The following is a 22,859-nucleotide window of genomic DNA, read 5'->3' on the forward strand; positions in this document are numbered from 1 at the left end:
CGCGCGCTTGCCTGCCTGCCTGCCCGCCTGCTCTCGCTCTCTCTCTCTCCTTGAGAAAATGGCTGCCGTACGCCGCGCTCGCAGTGACTCCCGCTGCGTGGTCCGCTTCTCCGACCGAGAACTCTACTAAAATTCCCTTCCCGGCTTGTTTAACCGCTCGTAAGAGGAGGGGGTGAAGAAAACTTAAAAACCAGACATTAGTCAAGGCATAAAAGACGGGGCCCGCGGCTGCCGGTCGTCACCGACGCTCGCGAAGAAGCAGCCGAAGAGGCCGCTCACACCTTGAAACAGCCACAGCGCTCGCAGCCGCGCGAGAACGACCGTCGGACGGGCGGCCTGGGGTAGGAACTGCCTCGGCCTCAGCATGGTAAGGGAGGGGGGCGATGGCGGCGCGTGACGGGGGCGGGGCACGTCGGGGCGGAACGCGCCTCCCTCCTCCCTGCCCTCCTTTTCGTCCCGTGCGCAGACCCTCCCAGGTGTCAGGGGCCGTCCCGGATTTGCAGAAGCCATCCCGGTTTCCGAGTCGATCCCTGGATTCTGACTTGATCCAGCTTTTCCTTACGGCATCCCTGTTGTCATCGGGAGAAATGTTGGAGGGGAAATTCTTAAGTTCTCCCCAGTGATCCATCATGTTTGAAGTCCAGGGCAGATGATACGAGCACCGAGATGCAAAATTAAGCATATGACCGCTGTTATTTTGTGTGTGTGCACGCGCATATATATGAATGTGCACATATGTGTATATGCGCGTATATGAATATGCGTGTGTATGCAGATGCGTATATGAATATGTAGAATTACTGTATATACAAATACATGCATACATACAGGGAGCAGCCTTGAACACCCAGGTCTTTGGAAAAGACTTCATCACTGCCAACAGCAGCTTCTATTCCTGAGTGGCCTATGGTGAGAGGAGGCGACTAACCAAAATAAAAATACTATAAATAATAATAAATATACAAGAGCTACTGATGCCATCCATCCAGTGAGGCCCACAGAACTCAAGGAAGATTTTATATGATACAATAGTGGAAACATTAGCATTAAGATTTTTTTAGAATGATTGAGCCACTTTGAAAGCACTTTGGTCCCAAACTTTGAATCTGTTCATTGGATGAGTCTAGTTGAAGCTATCTATGATATTCTTTAACACCTGATAATGAGTTAATAGGTTTGTATACAGTATATGTATTGAGCACTCAGAACTTGGGTGTCATGCATTTATTATTATTATTTAAATATTTTATTAAGTTTTATCAATAGAAAAGTTCAGAAAAATACAAAAACAGAAAAATACAAAATACAAACATTAAACAAAAAGAAGGAAAAAAACACATATAAAAGAAAACAAAACTCCCTCTTTTTTGATTTCTCATCTTTAGTTAACTTATTTTCCTGACTTCCTCACGCCTCCCTTTTTTGTATCCCTTTTAAGAATTGGTTCAGCAAATTCATATCCTATTAGTTTATCTATTATCAATCCCATCTTACATTTTACCTTGTTGCTAGAACCCCTTCAATTCATTTCAATGTCATCAGCATTCAAAGATTTTACAATATTTCTGTAAATAAGTTTTAAATTTCCTCCAATCTTCTTCTACCGACTCTTCTCCCTGGTCTCGGATTCTGCCAGTCATTTCCGCCATTTCCATATAGTCTATGGGTGTCATGCATTTATATCCCAAGTAGCAAGAATGAGTCATTTGCTGAGCTGGGTGTGGTGCTGCACATCAGTTTTGCCAGTATGAACCTGCTTTTGAGCAGGTTGCAATTAAGATTTTTCTGAGTTTTAGGATCCCACAATGAAGGAAAACTCAATCCAGGTAATATTCCTGTCACGAACTAGTGTGAAAAATCAAGTAGCAAGCTGCCTAAAATGACTCCTCTTCCCTCTGTCTTGATTCTGTGCTTTCTTGTGAATGTGGCTGAAGGTTTCTGTGAAAGGAAGTAAGAGACTTTCATGAGAGGTAGTGGGAGGATTTTTTATTTTTCCACCTTCAGTTCTTTGTTGCAGCTGCTACACTAATTCCATATACACAGTCTATTTTCATGTGTATTTGTCCAGGCCTTGATGGTCTTGATACTGTTGAGGCTTAGTGTTGCTGTTTTTTAAATGGATTTATTTTTATTTATTCATTTTGGTTTATATATTATATATTTTTTATTGTTTCAAACTGCCCTATGTTTTCATCTGGAGCAAATGGCGTATAAGACTGGAACAAATAAAATACAGCATTACTTCATCCATGGTCTGATAAGGTTCTGTATTTGCATGCAGGATTGTACGTCAAGTTACTGTGACTCCGGTGTTTGTTCATCACTGCTTTATACAAATGAGGTGAATACATAATTCTTTACCTAGAATGCCACATAGTTAAATTTACACTCGAAAAGTTCCTGTTTCAGAGCTTAGCTATAGATGTCTTAGTTTTAATAGTAAATAATAGTATTTGTCCACTTACCTTTTCTTCCAAAAGATAGCTTATCTTAGGAAACACATCTTTAAATGTTTTTTAAACATTTTTGGTTGTCTTCTGCAAGGCTGTGTAAATGGTTATATGTATCCTGTTTTATGTTTTTATTTATCTGTTGCATGAAGAGATCTCATTTTAAAAATAGCTACGGGGTTATCTTTCAGAAGACAGGTCAACCATTGAGCACAGTCTAAAGTTAGTAAACGATCCCATTAATAAACTGTAGCCAATTAATATTCATCTCATTAGTATGAAGCAGTGATGAACAAACCCCAGAGTTGCAATGACATAGAATCCTGCATGCAATTACTTATTATTATTATTATTATTTGATTTATAATATTTAATAATTTCAGAGGGTATACTTTGAGTATGAATAGTGGCTCATCTATAACATCTGCTTAAAAATTCTGTATGATTTTAGATTAGGTGTTTTGTAGGATAAGAACAAATTATGGGACAATACTAATTTCATTAAAAATGTGACTTTAAGTACTAATTTCATGTGATTTATTCTCTCAGGCAGAAGGTGAAGAAGATTGTCACTCTGACATGGTAAGAGCAGATGACAATGAAAGGTCTGGGGAAGCAAATCTTCAGGTATGTCTGCTATTGTATTTTAGGGCATGGACTCATCTGCATAATTTAGTTCTTTGGTCTGTGTATTTTTTGCCCTTTCGTTGGTATACTTGTCCCAATCTGCACTTTAGAGCCAATGTATATGAATGCTTTGAACAGATAGGCAATTTGATAACGTGCCTCGTTTGTTTCTTTGGACTGAAAAGTTTTAAGGATTTTATTGTGCTATAATGTTCATAAAGATAAGTAATTCCAGAGGCAGTAGAAGTAAGTTCTATCTGTGGATAAGAAATACTTTACAATCTGAGGGAGTGCATTAATTCATACAAAATGCTGTAATTCCTGGCTTCTTTCTAACTTCCAAGCTTTAAAATACTGACATAGTGTATATTGGTCAGTCTTTGAAGAATGAGCTATAGTAAGCTCTTTCTGCAAATAGACTTTTCCTTTTCCTTTAGGGTATTATCTTTTTGTGTAGATTGGGACATCTTAGCATCTTATTGTGACACCTGCCACATACTTATCTGAAGGATTTGAAGAATGTTGCAACTCTTAGTTTTCTTACAATAAATAGGAAATGGGACAGCTTATAATTTAGCAGCAATAATGATTGAGGAATTCACTTCATTTTTCAGCAAGTTAAATGATCCAGCGCAATTACTTTCACCAAATGAAAATACCCCAAAATAGTTCTTCACCATATTTACTCAGAAACTGGCTTAGAAAATAGTAGAAATTCATTGGTGATTAGGACCTTGCAATCTTGTTCAGAAAGCACTTGCTGAGATGGCTTAACTATATAATAAACAGTTTGTTTAGATGATTGTCAGAACCCATTTATTGGCATTCCATGTTTGTGTGATGTTTCAGTTGCACTGGGTTTGACAAGATGTACCAGAATCTATTTTGCTTGTTTCCAAACTTGCAAATTTGTCCTGGAAAGGCCCACAGCAAAGTGATTCTTTTTCACTAAAATTAGTAGCTATGAATACACTAAAATTCAGCAGCAAAATGTCAGTTACTGACTGGAATAAATAATACCTTCAGATTTTTTAAAAAAGTAAAATACCAAGAATCATTTGCTTCATTACATGGAAGAAATTATCTAAATATCTTGCACTTGTAGACACGTCTACCCAAATATTGGATTTAGTTTCTGGATTTCTAGGCAGAGCTCCAGATGTTCAGAGCACAATGGATGTTTGAACTTACCCCAGGGGTGAGCTCTACGGGTTTGGAGGTTCGATCCTGCAGAACGTCGGCAAGAGGGCCTTCAGTAAAGGCTGTAGATACCAAAGGAAAGCTGGAACTAGCAAAAGAGGAAAAGGTAAAGAACTTGAGCTTCTTATCTTCAGTGAGCTAATGGAATGCAATCTCTACGGGCTAAGCACTTAAAAAGCATGGGCTACTTTTTCTACTTCTGTTCTTACCGCTGTGCCATCTCTCCCTACTTTCTCATTCTGTTTCATCTTCTGAATTAACAGAATATGGACGTATTACCCTTAAAGCTGGGAAATACAGAAAGATGCTTTAAAATATTTATTTGGAAGATTTTGCTCAGAGTTCCTAAAATGCTTGTCTGGATCCAAGTTCAATGAAGAAAAGGGACTAGCCATGTTTATTGTAGATAAATTAGTAAAATGATGGGGACAAATTTTTATTAGGATAGATAAATTAGCAAGATAAAAATGACAAAAATCCTACTAATTTAACTTGCATGTGTAAATAGGAAGAATTCATAACAGAAGGAAGATGCATGTCAAAACCGAAAATGCTGAAGAACTTGATTCACCTCAATCACTTTTTTATAGTAAGCTAGACAGTTTTTCTTCTGAAGAAAAGTGGAATGACAATAACTATCTCCCTTTCCCATTTCTATTTTGCTGTGTCTTTTTCATTCGATGCTCTAGGAAATTTTGGAGCATATTTTATTTATTAAAAATAACAATATGTTGGAAAAACTTGCTATTTCACTGATTTGTGTGTTCTGCTCTTAATTGCAAGACTTGGCAGAAATATTGCAGCTGTAATGTGCTCTGACGACTGTGCTTTCTCTCTCAACTGCCTTAGACTTCACTTTTGGAAATCATCCCGCAGGTGCTTTCTTGCTTAATATGTCACCGATTTTTGATCTAGGTGTAGAATCTACAAGGAGTTACTGTTTTTTCCAGAAGATGCTAGTCACCATGATAGTATCAAATCATAATTTTATCTTACTGTTGGAAAAACTGCTGTAAAGATCCACAATGGCACATCCTCTTGTGGTCATTGTATTGAGATATTTTCAGATGAGTGGAATTACTGCCAGTTTCAGAACTACCGTAGATGGACAATTTAATTGTAAAACTGCAAAACAAATAGTAGAAGTAAAATGGTATTGCGAGGTGATGAAAGTTTAAGGTTAAGAAAATGACATATCACAAACACAATCCATTTAGTTGGACAAGAAAAACTTCACTTCTGTGTGTCTTAATTTTATATTTAATGCTGATAAAACTTGCCATATATTATGATTGAGTAGTAATTTTATTTGGCTTGCTGGCAAGAGACTCAAACAATTCACTAATTTTTGTACAGGCAAGAGAACTGTTCCTGAAAGCAGTGGAACAAGAACAAAATGGGGCTCTTTATGAAGGTAATCTAATGTTTGTGTTCTAATCTTTATACAGTAAATTTCTGGATCTTAACTGTTGCATATGAACTAAATTCATAGGCTGCTGTGGGTGAAAACTACTATTTGTACAGTAATTGTTAGGAGGAAAGAATTGTGAACACAGCTGAGAGCTAGGCAGTTTTGTTTTCTCATCTGCTGATTAAGAATCCTGTTGCAAAAGTGAAGGACCACTAACTACAGTTCAGATGACATGGGGCCTCTGGTGCCTTGGCTAGAATATTGATTTTGACTTGGGTGAACCATGTTAAATGCCCTGCTCAGTCATAAATTTAATTAGGTAGTCTTAGGGTGAGGGAAGAGATGTCTCAGTACCCTACCTCACAGGGATGTTGTGAGGATTAATAAATGATTCTAAAGCCCTTTTCTTTTTAAGAACTTATAAACTTAACTGACAATTTCATTTTGAAGTATGTATTGGAATATATAGAACTTGTTGCTACATTTCTCTATTAGCACTGCACGTGTGAATTGACAAGTACTCCTTGGCAAAAAATTATTACTTGTCAGGAGCCTAGTTCCTTTACTTGGGAAGGATTCAAAATCCAAGAATGTCTCACCTGTGGTGTGCTAACATGCCACCATGATATAAAGTACAGTGGTACCTTGGGTTACAAACACCTCGGGTTACAAACACTTCGGGTTACAGACTCTGCTACCCTGGTAGTAGTACCTCAGGTTAAGAACTTCTCAGGATAAGAACATAAATTGTGTGGCGGTGGCAGCAGGAGGCCCCATTAGCTAAAGTGGTACCTCAGGTTAAGAACAGACCTCTGGAACGAATTAAGTTCGTAACCAGAGGTACCACTGTACTGAATTTGGTTATATTTAGAAACCCAGCATCTGTCAGTGGCAGATAGGTGCCATTGACACTGGTGAACTTTCATAGCTAAGCAAGCTCTTCTACATGCAAATTTACCCTTGAGTCTTGATATCCAATTGGCACAATGTAATATATACACCCGTGGGAAAGCTTCCTGTGCAGAAGGGATACTGTGCTAAAAAGTCACATAAATATTGGCCTGTGTCTAAATGGCTTTACTGATCACAATGTGATTAGGTACCTTCTAAACATATTGTTATGCAGCTTTTGTCATCTTCATTTTTGAATGCTCTTAGGAGGACGTTTTGGTAAAAACTCTCAAGGAAATTCTACTGTTTCATACAGGAAATTATTACATGCTGCCGGTGCCTGAAAACAGCTTCTCGGGGGTCTTTAAAAAGGCTAAAACTAGTGAAATTTAAAGCTGTTAAATCCCATTTTTTTTTGCTGGAAAAAAGTCAAAGTGATGTCTAATTTGACTTGAATAAGATTTCTCTTAAGATCCCTCTCTTCACTTTTATTGCTCAGTGTGAAACAGATTTTTACCAGCATTCTAATTTGAGAAGTAGTCTTGACATATAGAATAGGCAGCAGTGGGCAGTCTTTTAGGATCTTGCTAAATTTAACCTGCACAAAATAGCATACTATTCTATTTGTTGAGGGTAGTTCTTGTCTCTGGTTTTCTGAGGCTTCGATATTGGAAAAACACAAACTAGCTCCTGTCCCAGTTTCCATGCTTATTAAATCCTATTTTTAAAAAAGAACCTTAACATAGTTGCTTCACTTTGAAATATGCTGCTTGTGTGAATAGCTGTAGCAAGTTATGCTTTTATATAAAAATGTTCATACTCAAGAATGACTTCTAATGATCCTAACATTGATATTCCTGTCAAAGAAGAACATTAGGCTACAACCCCATGCCCACTTAAGTGTGAGTAAAACTCTTAAAGTTCTACTGTGTCCAGAGTAAATATACATAGAGTTGCACTGTTTGTATACCCTTTAAAATACAATAGAATATTGTCTTTGTGCAGTTGGGATGCTGCACTAATATGTAATATTGCTAGGACAGGATAATTTTAGCCATATACCACATTTTAAAAATAAAGCAACTTGCCCCATATAATAGAATTTTATCCCGTTTCGGTGATGTGCTAAGACTGTATTAGGCTGTGCTGCATTTGCCGCATAAGACTTTGCAACTTCATCTATTTCAACCTCATCTATTTTGGTTTCTAGGTTAGTTCACCTGAGTCGTGTTGGTTCTGTGATGTTAACCCTTCTTTTCTTTTAAATAAAAAACTTTATAAAATTCGTGTGTGTGAATAACTTGGTATTTCTGCAAAATGAGACAGAATGATGATTAGAGAAAGTGCATTTATTACTAGAAGATGCACTGGAACAAATGTACTATTCTATAAAAAAGAGATTGATGAAATGCATCTATACCATACCATAAACATATGGTAGAGTGCCAGTCCTTACAGTACAGTCTCAACACAGAAGGTTACTGGAAGGGAAGCATAATCTAAGAGATGCTCACAAAATTAATCTCTTTAATTGCTGCAACTCTGGTGATATCCATAGTGCCCTTTTGTAGGACACTCCATGTGTGATGACTTGCACACTATATCCCCTTTCATGTATCATATAGCCTCTTTCATGTTATAACAACTTTCATGTAGGGGCCATTGCATGCCAGTAGGCCTTTATAAGCCAGCGTGGTTAGAGTGTTGAGAGACCTGGGTTCAAAACCTCCACTCATCCATGAAGTTCACTGGGTGACCTTGGGCCAGTCACAGTCTCACATCCTAACATACCTCATAGGGATGTTGTGAGACTAAAATGGAGAGGAGAACCTTGCAACCCAAGTTCCTTGGATAAGAGGTGGGATATATATGTAGTAGACAGTACACTACTCTGCCCTAACTTGATTCCGAATGTGCCCATTTCAAATGAATGGTCTTAGAGTTCATCAGGTGGATTCCAAGGATCTAAGTATAAAACAAACCAGATTTTACACCTGCTGCTGATAGTGGGTGAATAATAGGTGGCCTGCAGGCCCTCAAATCCTTCTTCCCAAACTTAGGCTATCAAGGACCGTGGCAAGGAAGGCACCTAATAGCAGAAGCCTGATCATTCCTTGGTTGTCATAAGGGATGATGGGAAATGATAATGCAATAACGATTGAACTAGGAAGCATTGGTGAAGTATGTTTTCTCATGATTCCCAATAGCATTGGAGGAGTGTGTAGCTTTAACTGCTTATATTTTTCTTTCCGCCTCTAGATTTTGGAAAGGGTGTGGAAGGGTTGTTATTACTATTTATTAAGTTTACATACTGCCCTATACCCACAGGTCTCAGGGCAGTTCACATTGTATTGAACCCCCTCCTAAATTGAGCCCAGGTTTTTAGGGTGGGGTTTGGGGTAGATTCAAAATGGACTTGGACATGGCTAAACTGAAAAAGGTCATTTGTGAACTTTCCCCTTATAAAAATCACTGCTGCTGTTACCATTTAAAATAAATGAATACAATACCAGTCCTAGCATTTACTAAATGACATGCTTAAAAAAGTAATATATTTTATAAAAGTTACTCACAATAAATGAAGCTAGACCTTAAGATGCTATATTACTCAGTAAGAATATGAGAAAGATGCTAATGGAGCTACCATTGTAAGACTGGGATCCTAACTGATTGATCAAGAAATAAATTACCTTGAAATCAATGGGATTTGATATCATAGAATCTAGTGTAACCCCCTGCAATGCAGGAATATGCAGCTTTCCCATACAGGGACCAACCCTCAATATTGGCCCTATCAGCACCATGCTTTAACCAATAAAGCATAGATATAATCTAGCTGCATTTGATCCATTCCCTTCATTCAAACAGAAGGTTAAGTGCGAGTAAGAGTACATAATTTTCACTGACATGTTGAAACATCCACTATACTTTTTACAGTCAGTAAGGCCCCATCTGCACTATAGATTTAAAGTCATATTACATCATTCTAAGCAGTCATAATGTTCCCCAAAGAATCTTGGGAGCTGTAGTTAAGGGCACTAAGAGTTGCTAGGAAACCCTTATTCCCTTCAAAGAGCTAGTTTCCAGAGTAATTTAGGAATCAGTGGCCTGGAATGATGGGAGTTGTAGTTCACTAGCTTCTGGAGCGCCATAGGTTCTCTGTCCCTGTTCTCACTGGTGGCTCCCAAGTGCTGCTTTGAGGATAGTCACAAAGGAGATAGTAACCAACTTGTGTTGAAGAACTGGTGGATTTATACAGGTTTCATGAAACACTATTATCTGATATGAGCAGAAATAGGCCTTGTGGTAAAAGACACTTTCAGTGTCTATATGCTGATGACACCCAGGCCTGCCTCTGTACCCTAGAATCTTCACCCCATCCAAGCACTGCTTATGTATAGATTCTATACACTGGCCATGGACATATTGCATACCTGCAACTTCTAAGGGGGAAGGCCAACTTATCTGCCCAGCTTGTAATGCATTTCTCTGCATAAACCATGTTTTGCTTGTTTTCCAAAGACTTACCGTATTCTTTGCACCATAACACTCACTTTTTTTCCTCCTAGAAAGTAAGGGGAAATGTCTGTGCGTGTTATGAAGGAAATGCCTATGGGTGGCATGCCTACGGATTTTCCTCCTCTAAGAACTACGTGTGTGTTATGGTCGGGTGCGTGTTATAGAGCGAAAAATACGGTAGTTGTTTTTGCAAAGCTGCTACTGCTGTGTTACAAACTCTCTCCAAACTTCTTGAGTTTGAAACGTGGCTTGTCATGCTGTTTGGGGACTGTTGTATAAGACTTACAAGTCCAAATCCCTCCTCAACCTGCAGGACTAGTTACATGGTTCTTTGGGTCTTTCCCATTGATGTCAGTTAAAAATGATAGCTGAACATGCACTAGTGCATTAACTAATAGTGTGAGGTAGTCTTCCCTAGGAAGATACAATTGCCAGGGGAATTATTTCTCCTCTCTGGTCTCCCATTTCACCTTATTCCAGATCTTGACTGGACCAGAAAAAATAAGGCCACATTGCCTATTCCTGACTGATAGAAGGCGACATGCTGACATTTTAATCTTTGGTTGATTGTGACTACTTTCATAGGTCCTTGGACAGTTTTAATGATTCAGGGGTTCAGCTTTAAGGTCCTTGTTGGTGTAAGAAGTGTATACAGTCGTATATTGGTTTTCGAAGAGCTTAGTTCATGAACAACTTGGGACTCGAACACCGCAAACTTGGAAGTAGGTGTTCTAGTTTGCAAACTTTGCCTCAGAAGCCGAACATCCTCCACAGCTTCTGATTGGCTGCAGGACGCTCCTGCAGCCAATCGGAAGCCACTCCTTGGTTTCCGAACATTTCAGAATTTGTATGGATTTCCGGAATGTGTTCTGTTTGACAACCAAGGTATGACTATGAATTTATTTAGTTCGTGGGCATAGACTGTCCCCCAAGATGTGTTTTACACACTTCTTATTTCATGGTAACCATTCATGATAATGAACTTGGATTCATGCATTTATTTTACAGAAATAAATATTGATCTTGGTCAACCTCTCCTACTGCCTCCTGGTATTTTATGAGTGCTCTGGGTGGGGGGGCAACCCTTTGGAGCAGTTTTCCAGCATTGTTAGATATAACCTGAGAAATGTGCTAATAAGCATACTTTTCATGAAGATGCTCAGTAAAGTAAGTGCAGTTCATTACTTAAGTATACATTACTTTTATATTTAGCTATTAAGTTCTATCGTCTGGCTATGCAACTGGTCCCAGATATTGAGTTTAAGATCACCTACACCCGATCTCCAGATGGTGACAGTATTGGGAAAAGCTAGTAAGTATAATACACATATTATTTTGAAAGCTTAAGATGCTCATGAGGGAATATGCCTAATAGCTGCAATTCTAAACACTTAAACCCTAGTCCTATGCAGTGAGATATGCCTACGTGCTCTGAAATCAGTAGGTTGAAATACGCCTAACTGCAGAGTTTGCACAGTACAACCATGTGTTTGTTTACTCAAACATAAATTTCACGGAGTTTGATGCAGCTTAATCCCAAATAAATGTGCAATCTTGAGAGTGAACCCTTAGCTTTATCTTCTTGGAAGCATGTTTCACTGAGCTCAATTGTACTTATATCAAAGTAGATATGAGTAGGTTTGAGCTGTATCATAATAATTTCCAGAACTAAGAGCCTGTCTGGAAATTTACTTATAAAAATATAGAATAGTATTGGTGAAAAACCCTCATTTAAATTGACAAGTATGAATATTGGTGACAGAAACCAATAAAGGTTGTTTCTAGAACATGATGTAAATAGGAAAGAACATTACCTTCAGGAACAAGGCTGCAATTCTAGATATACACACGCATGGAAGTAAATTAATTGAAATTAATAGGCTCAGCATAAACATGGTTAAGGGGCTGTTGTATGATAATCTAATCTCTTTATGCTTCCTTCTTCTAGCATTGAAGATAATGAGAATGATAGCAAGGTGGCTGACCTTCTATCCTACTTTCAACAGCAATTTACTCTTCAGGAATCATCCATCAAACTGTGTCAGCCTGAGCTTGATATGAATCAGACGCATATCTCAGGTAAGGGAAGTTTTCATATTGAAATAGTGTGCACAGTAAAAAGGTAGACATGGGTTTTCATTTGAGCCTGGTAAACCTCTGTCTGAACTGTCCTTCGTTATAATTTGGAATGCTATAGGCTTAACACTATAATTTCCATGTTAAAAATACATATTTAGTGTCGGAAATGTGTAATAAAAATAGGGACATGCAGGGATTATTATTATTTTTTGTTTACAGTTATTTTTAATCCTACCTTTTGTTTTTGCATTTAATTTCATAGGCTTCCTGACCCAAGTGAATGGAGGTCTATTTGTAAAGGCCATGATCTGCTGCTTGTTAGTAGTTGCTGTAAGAACTTACACTGCCATCTTCTTCTTGCTGGTTTTAAGAATCATATCCCTTTAAATAACACTCTAAAGACTTCTTGCTTGGTTGTATTCTTGATAGTTACTTATTCTTTCTCCTTGTATGCTGGTGATAGCATGTGATGTATCCAACACAGTTGTCATCAGAAGAAGAGAGTTGCTGAAATTCTTTGTTGCAGGTGATAGAGGGCTGCATGCTTCATGTAAACATTTTGTTGACATGCAGAATCATTACTTTAGCTTGCTTAGTGATATAAGCAGTCTCTGGAGAAACAGCTGTTTGGAACTAACACACTATGCTTAATGTAGCTAAAGATAGTTATGATATCTTTATTAAAATAGTACAATTCTAAATAAACAGTGAATAATTCTTAGACACATCCAAAGAACCACTTATTTTGGAAGTAGCTATCTAAAATAGGATTGGAGTAATGATATATAATTACTATTTATCTGTTTTTTCCAAAGTGTTGCCAATGGAGCTGATGATGTATATTTTTCGATGGGTGGTTTCCAGTGATCTGGACCTGAGGTCTTTAGAGCAATTATCATTGGTCTGCAGAGGCTTCTACATTTGTGCCAGGTACAAACACAACTTTCATTTAAGAAACCTGTCATAGTTTGGTAGTCTGGATTAAATCGGGGTTGGGTATTTGGTTAAAAATATTTGGTAAATTGACTGGCCAAAGGATCAAGTATTTTTAAAGCATGTGTTTATTTTATAGTGTCACCTCCCTCACACAAAAATGAATTCCAGGACAGTATACCTAGAAATGGAAAATTACAGAAACATTTTAACCTTATTAGAACAACAAATAAGATATTTTAATCATAAACAGAGTTTATACTTGTGTTAAATACAAAAACAAACTAAAAACTTACTGTGAAACCATGAAATTTCCTTCTTTAAAAATGGTAATAATTTGTGCTTGTAATTGTGCTTGATTCATGGAATAGTTCTTTTTGACTTTTATCTTGGAATAAAAATAGAGGAGGGGGTTATTGATTTGTGTTTTCTTGTTCTTGTTTTTGTTATATATTTTGTGCTTTTATGTTGTGAACCGCCCTGGGATTTGTGGATGAGAGGCGCTATACAATTTTTATTATTATTATTATTATTATTATTATTATTATTATTATTATTATTATTATTATTATTTATTATTATTATTATAAAAAATAAAGTAAAAAAACAGCAACTATGAAAAACAAAAGCCATGTTATAAAGGTAGTTTTGCTAAGTATAGAGCAGATCAGTTCATTGTCACATCCAGCTTTCTGCTTCCTGCAACAAACAAAATGAGAGTAATGGCGGGTCCTAGATTGCCACATATTTGAGAGGTCTGAAGTTATAGGACATGGCCAGCAGGAGAAACTGTGCTGCTATGCTTGCCTCCGTATGAAGTAACAGGGATCACTCTGTTGCCTGCTTCCTCTGTGGTGTGTTACCCTGCTGCCTTCTACCCTGAAGTTCTCCATCCTTCCTTTTGTCCATGGGATTCAGATCATTCCCATTTAAAAGCTCTAGCACTTCCCACCTCCTCACCCCCACCCCATCAGCAGTGAGCCAAATGACTCCCAATGACAACAGTAGCAGCTGCCTATTCTGACAGCCCAACCAACTAGCAAGAACGTGAACAGAACAACCTTTGATTTACAAGGGGGGGAGACAGTCAGGCAGGCCGGCCAATCAGCTCCGTGGTTTATTTAAATTATTCACAGATTTGTTTTATGTATTTGGGGGGCAAACCGGATGGAGATAAATAGTGGAAATCTTGCCTGTCCTTGCAATGCCTCCTTTGGGGGTAGGGATGAGGAGGATCAAAAAAAGGTGGACCACTTCACTGCTTATGGCAGAGATGCTTCTTGTGACCATTAGCAACTTTAGCGGATTTCTGTCTCCAGCATGAACTTGGCTGCTGGCATTCTTGTTATTTCTTCTGGAGTGTTCAAGCATGGTTGGCTCTCCTGCTTTGCGGGTCTAAAGACCTAAGGTGCATCTGGGGCTGTCCCATTCTGTCTCCGATCTAGCTCCCATTCTGGATTGTGCTGCATGGTCCCCAGTACTCATGAATCTTACTGCTTCTCGGATTTCAACTCTTCCCCCACCTCTCAAAAAACCCCACACTGCTGCTCTTTTACCTCCGAGCAGGCGAAACGTCCTCATCACTGCACAATCCTATGCAAGTTTACTCAGAAGGAAGTCCCACAGTGTTCTTTGAGGCTTATTCCTGGGTAATGTGTGTAGGGTTCATTTTTCCAAACTTTAGTCTAACAGTTTTGTTACTGTGGGGAAAATACAGGTCTATAAATTTAAACTGTAGCATAAATGCCATTCATAAATAGTCTCTTCACATCATAGCCAAATACATTCTTCCCTGTATTTTCAATTTCCTTTTTTTTCTTATGTGTTTTCTTTTTTTTTTTACTAGGGACCCTGAAATCTGGCGTCAGGCTTGTTTGAAGGTTTGGGGCAGGACCTGTAACAAATTGGTTCCTTATACCTCATGGAGGGAAATGTTTTTGGAAAGACCTAGAGTTCGATTTGATGGTAAGGCAATCATTAACCAAGAAAAGCAACACTTAAGACAATTGCAGCAGCATTTTCTCTCTTATTTAAATATATCTCAATGTAATATGTTAACTGGTCGGTTGCTGATATGTGAAGTGTTTGAGTGTTAGTTCGCCCAGGGGTTGAATGACTGGTAAAACTGAAGTGGTTGAGTTGGTGGGACTATATCCCATGCTTGATGCATTGACCTCATGCCACTAGATTGACTACAACTGTGTTGCAGTGGATAGGACTGCGGCATGTAAATTAATAAGAGAAAGATGAAGATCACTATGTGAGAGATCCAATGGATTTCAAAGAGGTTTTTAGATGGAATAATATAATTGAAAGTTTAAAAAATTATCACTTTATAAGCATGAATCATTTAAGAACTCAGTGGGTCATTGTTCATAAATTTATTGATATATCTCTTTTTTCACTTCCTATTCCATAGGTGTATACATCAGCAAGACAACGTACATACGTCAAGGAGAACAGTCTCTTGATGGCTTCTATAGGGCATGGCACCAAGTGGACTATTACAGGTACAACTACTTCTTCGTGCACTGCAGCTTGGTTATTCTTAATAGTGATAACTGCAGCAGATAAGACCCTAACTTGACAAATAATGCTCATGTATAATTTCGTAAGGATTAAGGTTTTAATTTCTAAATCATAGTTCTATTTTCAGTTGGAAACCACTGCAAATCACTTGGACTCAGTATTTCACATTGTGAACCCTTCCATGTTTCTCAAACTATGAGCATACAGAGCATTAACTGCTCTTGGATATGACACCCCAGTGCTAACTCTTCACACTGATATTCCTACTTGTGCTGCTAGTATAGCTCCAGTAGCACCATTGAATCTCTGTGATTGTGAAATTATGGGGACCTAAGCTGTTCTGTTGCATTCTCTCACCAAGATCCAAAAGACTGTGCGGTGAGCCTCTTTCTGGTCTCAAGACTCCCACATCCCCAAACATGGGACATTTGGGAGCAGTCTGTCGTTACATAAGAAACTATTTGAAATAATTCTGGTGGTCAGAACTAAATAGTCAGACAAGTTCTGGTGGTACTGCGCTGACATTTGTATGCGGGTACAAGCCCCTTGCAGCATAATCACCTGTTTTCAAGTAGGAAAAATGTAAACATATATGGGAACTTGGTTTAAGTTGTATTTCTTTGTTTTGTTTTCACGTTTATGTGATTTTACAGAAGGAGAATCATCCTTCCCGGGTTAATGTGCTTAATTTTGTAGGTACATGAGATTCTTCCCAGATGGCCAAGTAATGATGCTAACAACTCCGGAAGAACCTCAGTCTATTGTTCCTCGTTTACGAACTAAAAACACAAGGTGTGTTAAGTTTATGCATCACAGAATTTTATTTGTCGTGCATTGAAAGGATTGGCACCTCGTCTTTTAAGTAAGGGGGATGTCAGGATTTAAAGTAAGGTGTGAGCACTAAAATACTGTACCATTAACATTCAGGAGCAAACTAAAATACAAATTAAGTGGCTTGAGAGTTGCAGCCCCAAGTTGTCACTAAAAGAGAGGAAAGCAGTATCTGTGAAGTATTGTCAGCTCTTTGAGAAGTATATTTTAATGGAGTCTTTTCCTTCTAAACCTTAGAACGGATGCAATCCTGCTTGGCCATTATCGCCTTTCCCAGGATACGGACAATCAAACCAAAGTATTTGCTGTAATGACAAAGAAGAAGGAAGAGGTACATATGAAACCAAATGCTAGAGGACTGAGACATTGGTTAAGATAGCAAGAAAGCAGTAAATGCTTTCTTGAACACAATTTCTTAATAGAAAAGAAGCTATCAGCCTTGTTCCCAGCGTTGCTTGGAAATTCCAAGACACACAAAAAAATCAGTTCACTTTTGATAGAATCGGCCTGCCATTTTGATTCAAAATGTTGTCAAACTTTATCCAAACATAGACAAAAACCTGCTTCTTAATCTCAAGAACAATTATGTGAAATTTGGTTACAATATCTTAAGTATCAAGATGCATAGAGAACAGATAGACAAATAACTTTTCAAAATAAATAGAAGATACATACACCACCAAAGTACTTCCACAAAGGCCCTCAATTTCCTTTTTAAAACCCATAAGTATAGTTTTTTGTTTTGTTATTGCTATGCTAAGCTGCCTTCTGGTATCACCTAATTACCAATTACTTAAAATGCTGTTTAAATGTACACAGAGTTAACAACAATTTGTAATCTCTTTTGAAGGAGATAAATGAAGGGGGTTGGGCAAATACATGGTTTCTGCTCATGCCTTTGGATTATGCCTCATTTGTGATCTCTCTGTTGTTGCTGCTGCTCTGAACCAAATAACTAATGACCGTTAGCTGCGGGTTTAGGGGGAGGAATGTGAGCTTATGGGCAAGAAATAGTAGAATTTTAGTGGGCAGGGAGAGAGAGAAAGTGGACAGGGATCAGTTGAAGCAAGGGATAGAAATTCAGGTGGAGGTAAGACTTTACGGGAGGTAAGCTGAGGGCAGCAGAGGTGTCGAGAAGGACCTAGTTTCGTCTGTTTGTCTTCCTCCAGTAATTTTTTTGCAGGCCTCCACTGCTATGTTTTTAATAGGAGCTTTCTACTGTAAGTCTGGTTTTTAGATATTTTGATCTTTATAAGCCGTTTAAATATAAATAGCATCCATTTTTCTGTAAAATAAACTCAAACTGCTTAGGTGATGATTTTTCACCCAGAAAGCCGCCTGTTACTTACAGTTTCTCAGTTCTGACCATCCTGTTGTGATTGTTTTATGATAATGATAGGTTATCATATATAGAACCTACGTATTTTCACAAATGGAAATATACAGGCAGTGTCATTTATTCGGCAGCCTTAACTCTGATTTTCAGCTTTGGCAACTATCTTTACTGTTACATTTTCTCGACAGCACTATATTGTTTCTGTTTCCATGTAGAAACCAATTGACTACCACAAGTACAGATATTTCTGTCGTGTCCCTGTGCAAGAAACCGACCACAGCTTTCATGTAGGGCTACAGCTGTGTTCCAGTGGCCGCCAGAGATTCAACAAGCTTGTTTGGATTCATCACTCTTGTCACATTACTTACAAGTAAGTTTTTGGATAAAAAGGGGAGAGGAAAGAATACTGTTTGGTTGGGATTAATGACAGAGAGTAGTCAGCCCTTCTGTCCCACTCCTCATGTTTGGGGCCTGGAGGAGGTGAGGATGCAGTGCCCCTCCATCAGCCTCTACCAGTAGGGAAGAGTGGTGATGGTGGGGGCTTTGCCATGGTGGTGGCCCCTATGGATGGTCCTGAAGCAGTCTGTGGGATAGGGGGAGGAATTGCTAAAAATTGCCTTTACGCCCATTCCACTGATGGATGCATTAGCGAAAGAAAAACAATTGGATTTCCTCCACTACAAGAATTCGTAAATAGATGAGGCTTGGTACAGTCAACTCAGTCCTTAAGATTGATGGGGAAGATGCTTTGCTTGTGTTGTCCTGCATTAATCCATGGTTCAGGAATGCACAACAGGGTCATCTTGGTAGTGGCACCTGGTTTTGGAGATGCCATTCCCTAGAAGATAAATTTGTTCTCCTCACTATATACAGTATTCAGATGTCAGCTGAAGATATGTTTGCTTCCCCAGGCTTTTACAAATCGAGATTAGATAATTTTAATACTTAACAGTTGCAGGGTTTGGTTTTCTTTTTTGTAAATTTTAATGGTTCAAATAATTATTTGCTTTATGAGGTGGCATTACTCATAATCATGAGATTACTGGAATTCTTATTCCATTTCCCCCCCTGGCATTTACAAGGTGTTGGCCCACATGGCTTTCAGATCCATTTTTGCAACTATAAGTGCAGCCATAAGTTACAGAAACTAATAAAATAAAATGAAATCTTAAGATTTTGGGGGAGCTGAATTTTGTCTTCAGTACCATTTTCTGCAATATTGCAGCACCGGTCTAATGTGTTTCTGTAATATCTTTTATAGGTCTACTGGTGAAACAGCAGTCTCTTCTTTTGACATCGACAAGATGTACACCCCTTTGTTCTTTGCACGAGTGAAGAGCTTTACTGCATTTTCAGAAAGACCTCTCTAAGAAGGTCACATCTCTTACTCCTGCATGAAAAATTACAGCAAACAACACTTAAGTTATAAATGTGTGTATATATATACATATATATATATATATATATATATGAATTTTATTTTAAAAATGGGGGATCTTTTTGAAAGATATATACTGGAAATAATTTGATTTAGGGTGGCAGGGTTATTTTATTGGTTCTGAAGTCAAGTTTACACATTATTTTAAACTTGTTTATGTTGTGAAAAGACTTTGATAACATAAAAGGCATTTTTGCCATGTCATTTTATGAGCAAATTTATAAGCTGTTCTCTTTCCAGCGTAAGGCTTCATCTGCCTATGCACCTTAAGTTCAGGAATCGTTCTAAACCTACTGCTGTACATAAGACATGGTGTGCGTGCATTGGGGGAAGGCTCAAAATGTGAAGAAATTGTCCTACATCTGTGTGTGGCCTACACAAATGTAAAATAAATGTTTACTTTGAAATACATGTATTTGGGTTGCCTTTCAAGAAGAGACATTGACTTTGCTGTAAGCTGAAGCCTTACCAAAAAATTAAGCAAGGGAAGCAAAGTCAGAAGTTCAGCTTCAGTTGTTGCTATCTGTTTTGGCATCACGTTGTTTCAACAACTAGTAGTTGTTGCATTGCAAGGGGTAGAAGATGAGCGAGAAGTCGCATTGGGGAACTGGCTGCCTCTCTCCTCTTCTTCATCCAGGAAAGGATTTCAAGAAAGCAATTTGGAGCACTGAACTTGAAAGTGCATTGTTTGAATTATGGTTCCAGTTACAGGTAGGTAGCCGTGTTGGTCTGCCATAGTCAAAATAAAAAAATTCCTTCCAGTAGCACCTTAAAGACCAACTAAGTTAGTTCTTGGTATGAGCTTTTGTGTGCATGCACACTTCTTCAGATACACTGAAACAGAAGTTGCCAGATCTGAAGAAGTGTGCATGCACACGAAAGCTCATGCCAAGAACTAACTTAGTTGGTCTTTAAGGTGCTACTGGAAGGAATTTTTTTGTTTGAATTATGTTATGCAAATGAGAATAGGGCTGTACTCAAGTATGTTTGTCTTTTCTTTGTTTAACCCTTCACCTAACTGTTAAGAATACTGCACACCCCTTGGGTGTTTTGTCACACTAAACTGATTTTTTTGCTTTTGGGGACTCCTACAGATGTTCAGGTACTGTGTGCTGCTTCTCCTGCGTATGTACTTTGGGAGTTGAATGCAACTGCTGTATGACGCTTATCATAAATATGTACTTACAAACATAAAACTAAAGTTTCTAAATGTTTTTCTTCTCCCAGTTTGTGTTACATTTATTTATTTACAATCGAGCACATCCCTTTAAAATGCCGATTTATATTATTTGTCGTAGGTTTGACCCAGGAACTTCAGAACAATATGCTTGTTTTTGCTATCATTTTATCCACACAGCATCCCTATGAAGTAAGTTAGACAAGAAGGTTGTTTTATTGAAGGCCACTCAGTGATCTTCATTGTTGAGTCAAGATTTGAACTCAAGTCTCTGTAGTCTATATAGTGTTTCTATTCAGTACACCAGACAGGCTTTTTAAAATAAAACAAATTGCCAGTTTATAGGACAAAGCATGGGGCTATGGTTCATAGCTACGAGGCAAAATCTCAAAATATATTATAGAGTAAAATTAAATGCATTCTTTATTAACCTTTTTTTGGGGGGGTCACAGCCTAAACTTGGAGACAATGGCTTGGGTCCACAGATGTCTTTCAGAAGTGACCTGCTGCATCGCCCCTTTGTCTCATCACGTATCATTCCAGAGGACAAGCTTTTTGGAGGTCCAAGGAAGGGGCTGTAGGACAAAAGAGCTCCATTGCATAGAGGCTCCACTAACCTATCTGAGCATCCAACCTATTGGCTGGGATCTAAAGAACTATCTAGGTGTGGTAGATTTCCTCCCCTTAGCTGGCGCTGTTACAAATAGCTTATGAAGTGCTGCTGCTGTTTTCAAAAGTGCTTTGCCAGGCTTTTGTGTAAGACTTTTTAGAAGTTTAAGTCCAAAGTCCCTCGGGATACAGTAGGTCTGCTTACCTCTGGATTCTAGCAGTATTTTGAATTCTATTGCTAGAGTTGTATGACTGCAAATACAGGTTGTTTACTTTAAACATAAATTGCCGGTGCACTTTTGAACTCTTGAGTAAATTGACACAACTTATATTCACACATCTGCAATCTCCGTTCAAAGAGAAGTGCTCAGGGTCAGTTCTTTTAACCCATCCACACATTCAAACCAAGCAGAAGTATTTGCTCAGATTGAAAAAAAAGTCACTGTCTTTTTTAACCATGTTCTGCTCTATTGGTTGTTAATTTAGAACCATTTTCATGACAAAGGGAAATGTATCCCTGTTAATTCTCCTTGACTTCTCAGTGGCTTTCAGTATTATTGACTATGGTACCCTTCTGGAGCGACTGCAAGTTTCAGGCTCCGGCACCACTTTGAGGTAGCTCTGCTCCTCCTTGGATGGATGTCTCTAGAAGGTGATGCCCTTCAGCCCTGTGAAGCCTTCAATGTGGGGTTCCTCAGGGTTCGATTTTATGACCTGTGCTGTTTAACACTTACATAAAACCACTGAGTGAGGTTATCTAGAAGTTTGGAGTACGTTGTCAGCAATATGTTGATGACACAAAGTTCTACTTCTCCTTTACATCTGCAGGTGAGGCAGTGGATGTTCTAGACCGTTGTCTTGCCTCAATCATGGATTGGATGAGAGCCAACCAACTCAAGCTCAATCCATATAAAGCTGAGGCACTGATAATGGGTGGTTCCCTAGCTTGTGGGTACTTCTGCATCCTTTGCTGTCACTTGAGGTTCAGGTGGCCTCAGTGACATGGAGTGCCTTTCATCAGCTCCAGTTGGTGGTCCTGCTGCACCCCTGTCTGGACAGGGATAGCCTAACTTCTGTCATTTATGCTCTGGTAACCTCTAGGTTAGATTACTGCAATGTGTTGTACATAGGGCTGCCTCTGAAGACTGGAAATTCCAGCTGGTGCAGAATTCTGTGTCAGGTTGCTCACCAGAACAAGGAAGTTGAAACATGGTACACCAATCCTGGTCAAACTGGCAATCAAAGTGAAAGGCTATGCTGTGTTATAAAACATACCTGTTCTAAAGAAGAAATTTGAAGCACTTGAGTTGTACAAATGTATTCATTTAAAGTGGGGGGGGGGTCTGTGCATGAGTGGAACAGACTTCTGCTCATGCAATGGGACTCCCCCCTTTTCCTCCCCCCCCTACATATCCCCAAAACTGGCAGGTTGGGGCATTTTCTAGAGCAGATTTTGTAAGAAAGGATGGAGAAGGAAGTCCTGTCTGTTCATAGATTGGATTCCACCCTAAAAGTAAACATGGCATTTAAAAGTAGGCTTTCTTAACGTTCAATAATAATAGTAGTGGCACTCATCTGTTTTCATTGCATAAGCTGAAGAACTTGAAAAAGCAAGCAAGTAGACCAGTCTTTGAAAATGGATCATAATAGGATAGAATGTGTATTTATCATTTAATAGTGTTTTCTAGCACGTTGCCCTTGGGATAAGTCTGGTTCTCTTTGATGATAAAATAACACATTGTGCAATACCTTATCTGGAGGAAATAAACCAATAAATGCTGTGCTGTAGAATTTATTGTTGCGTTGAGAATGCAGCCACAGGGCTGTTA

General features: G+C 38.5%; 1 protein-coding gene across 3 annotated transcripts; it reads left to right on the plus strand.

Moving 5' to 3' along the window:
• The first annotated feature begins 23 nt into the window (after positions 1–23).
• On the plus strand, positions 24–19,651 carry FBXO9 (F-box protein 9). 3 transcript variants are annotated; one of them, XM_081189156.1, is made up of 13 exons: positions 25–367; positions 3,000–3,077; positions 4,225–4,383; positions 5,634–5,691; positions 11,311–11,410; positions 12,047–12,177; positions 12,993–13,107; positions 14,957–15,075; positions 15,530–15,620; positions 16,336–16,431; positions 16,708–16,801; positions 18,022–18,176; positions 19,068–19,651. In XM_081189156.1, the coding sequence occupies exons 1-13, from the start codon at positions 365–367 to the stop codon at positions 19,174–19,176; spliced, it is 1,308 nt and encodes a 435-aa protein (XP_081045282.1). In that variant the 5' UTR covers positions 25–364; the 3' UTR covers positions 19,177–19,651. The 3 variants fall into 3 exon arrangements, with proteins under 3 accessions (XP_081045283.1, XP_081045282.1, XP_081045281.1); XM_081189157.1 differs by lacking the exon at positions 4,225–4,383 and having other exon boundaries at positions 24–367; XM_081189155.1 differs by lacking the exons at positions 25–367; positions 4,225–4,383 and adding an exon at positions 2,189–2,341.
• Positions 19,652–22,859: the final 3,208 nt, after the last annotated feature.

This window comes from Podarcis bocagei, assembly GCF_964188305.1.
Source record: "Podarcis bocagei genome assembly, chromosome: 3".
Lineage (NCBI taxonomy): Eukaryota > Metazoa > Chordata > Lepidosauria > Squamata > Lacertidae > Podarcis > Podarcis bocagei.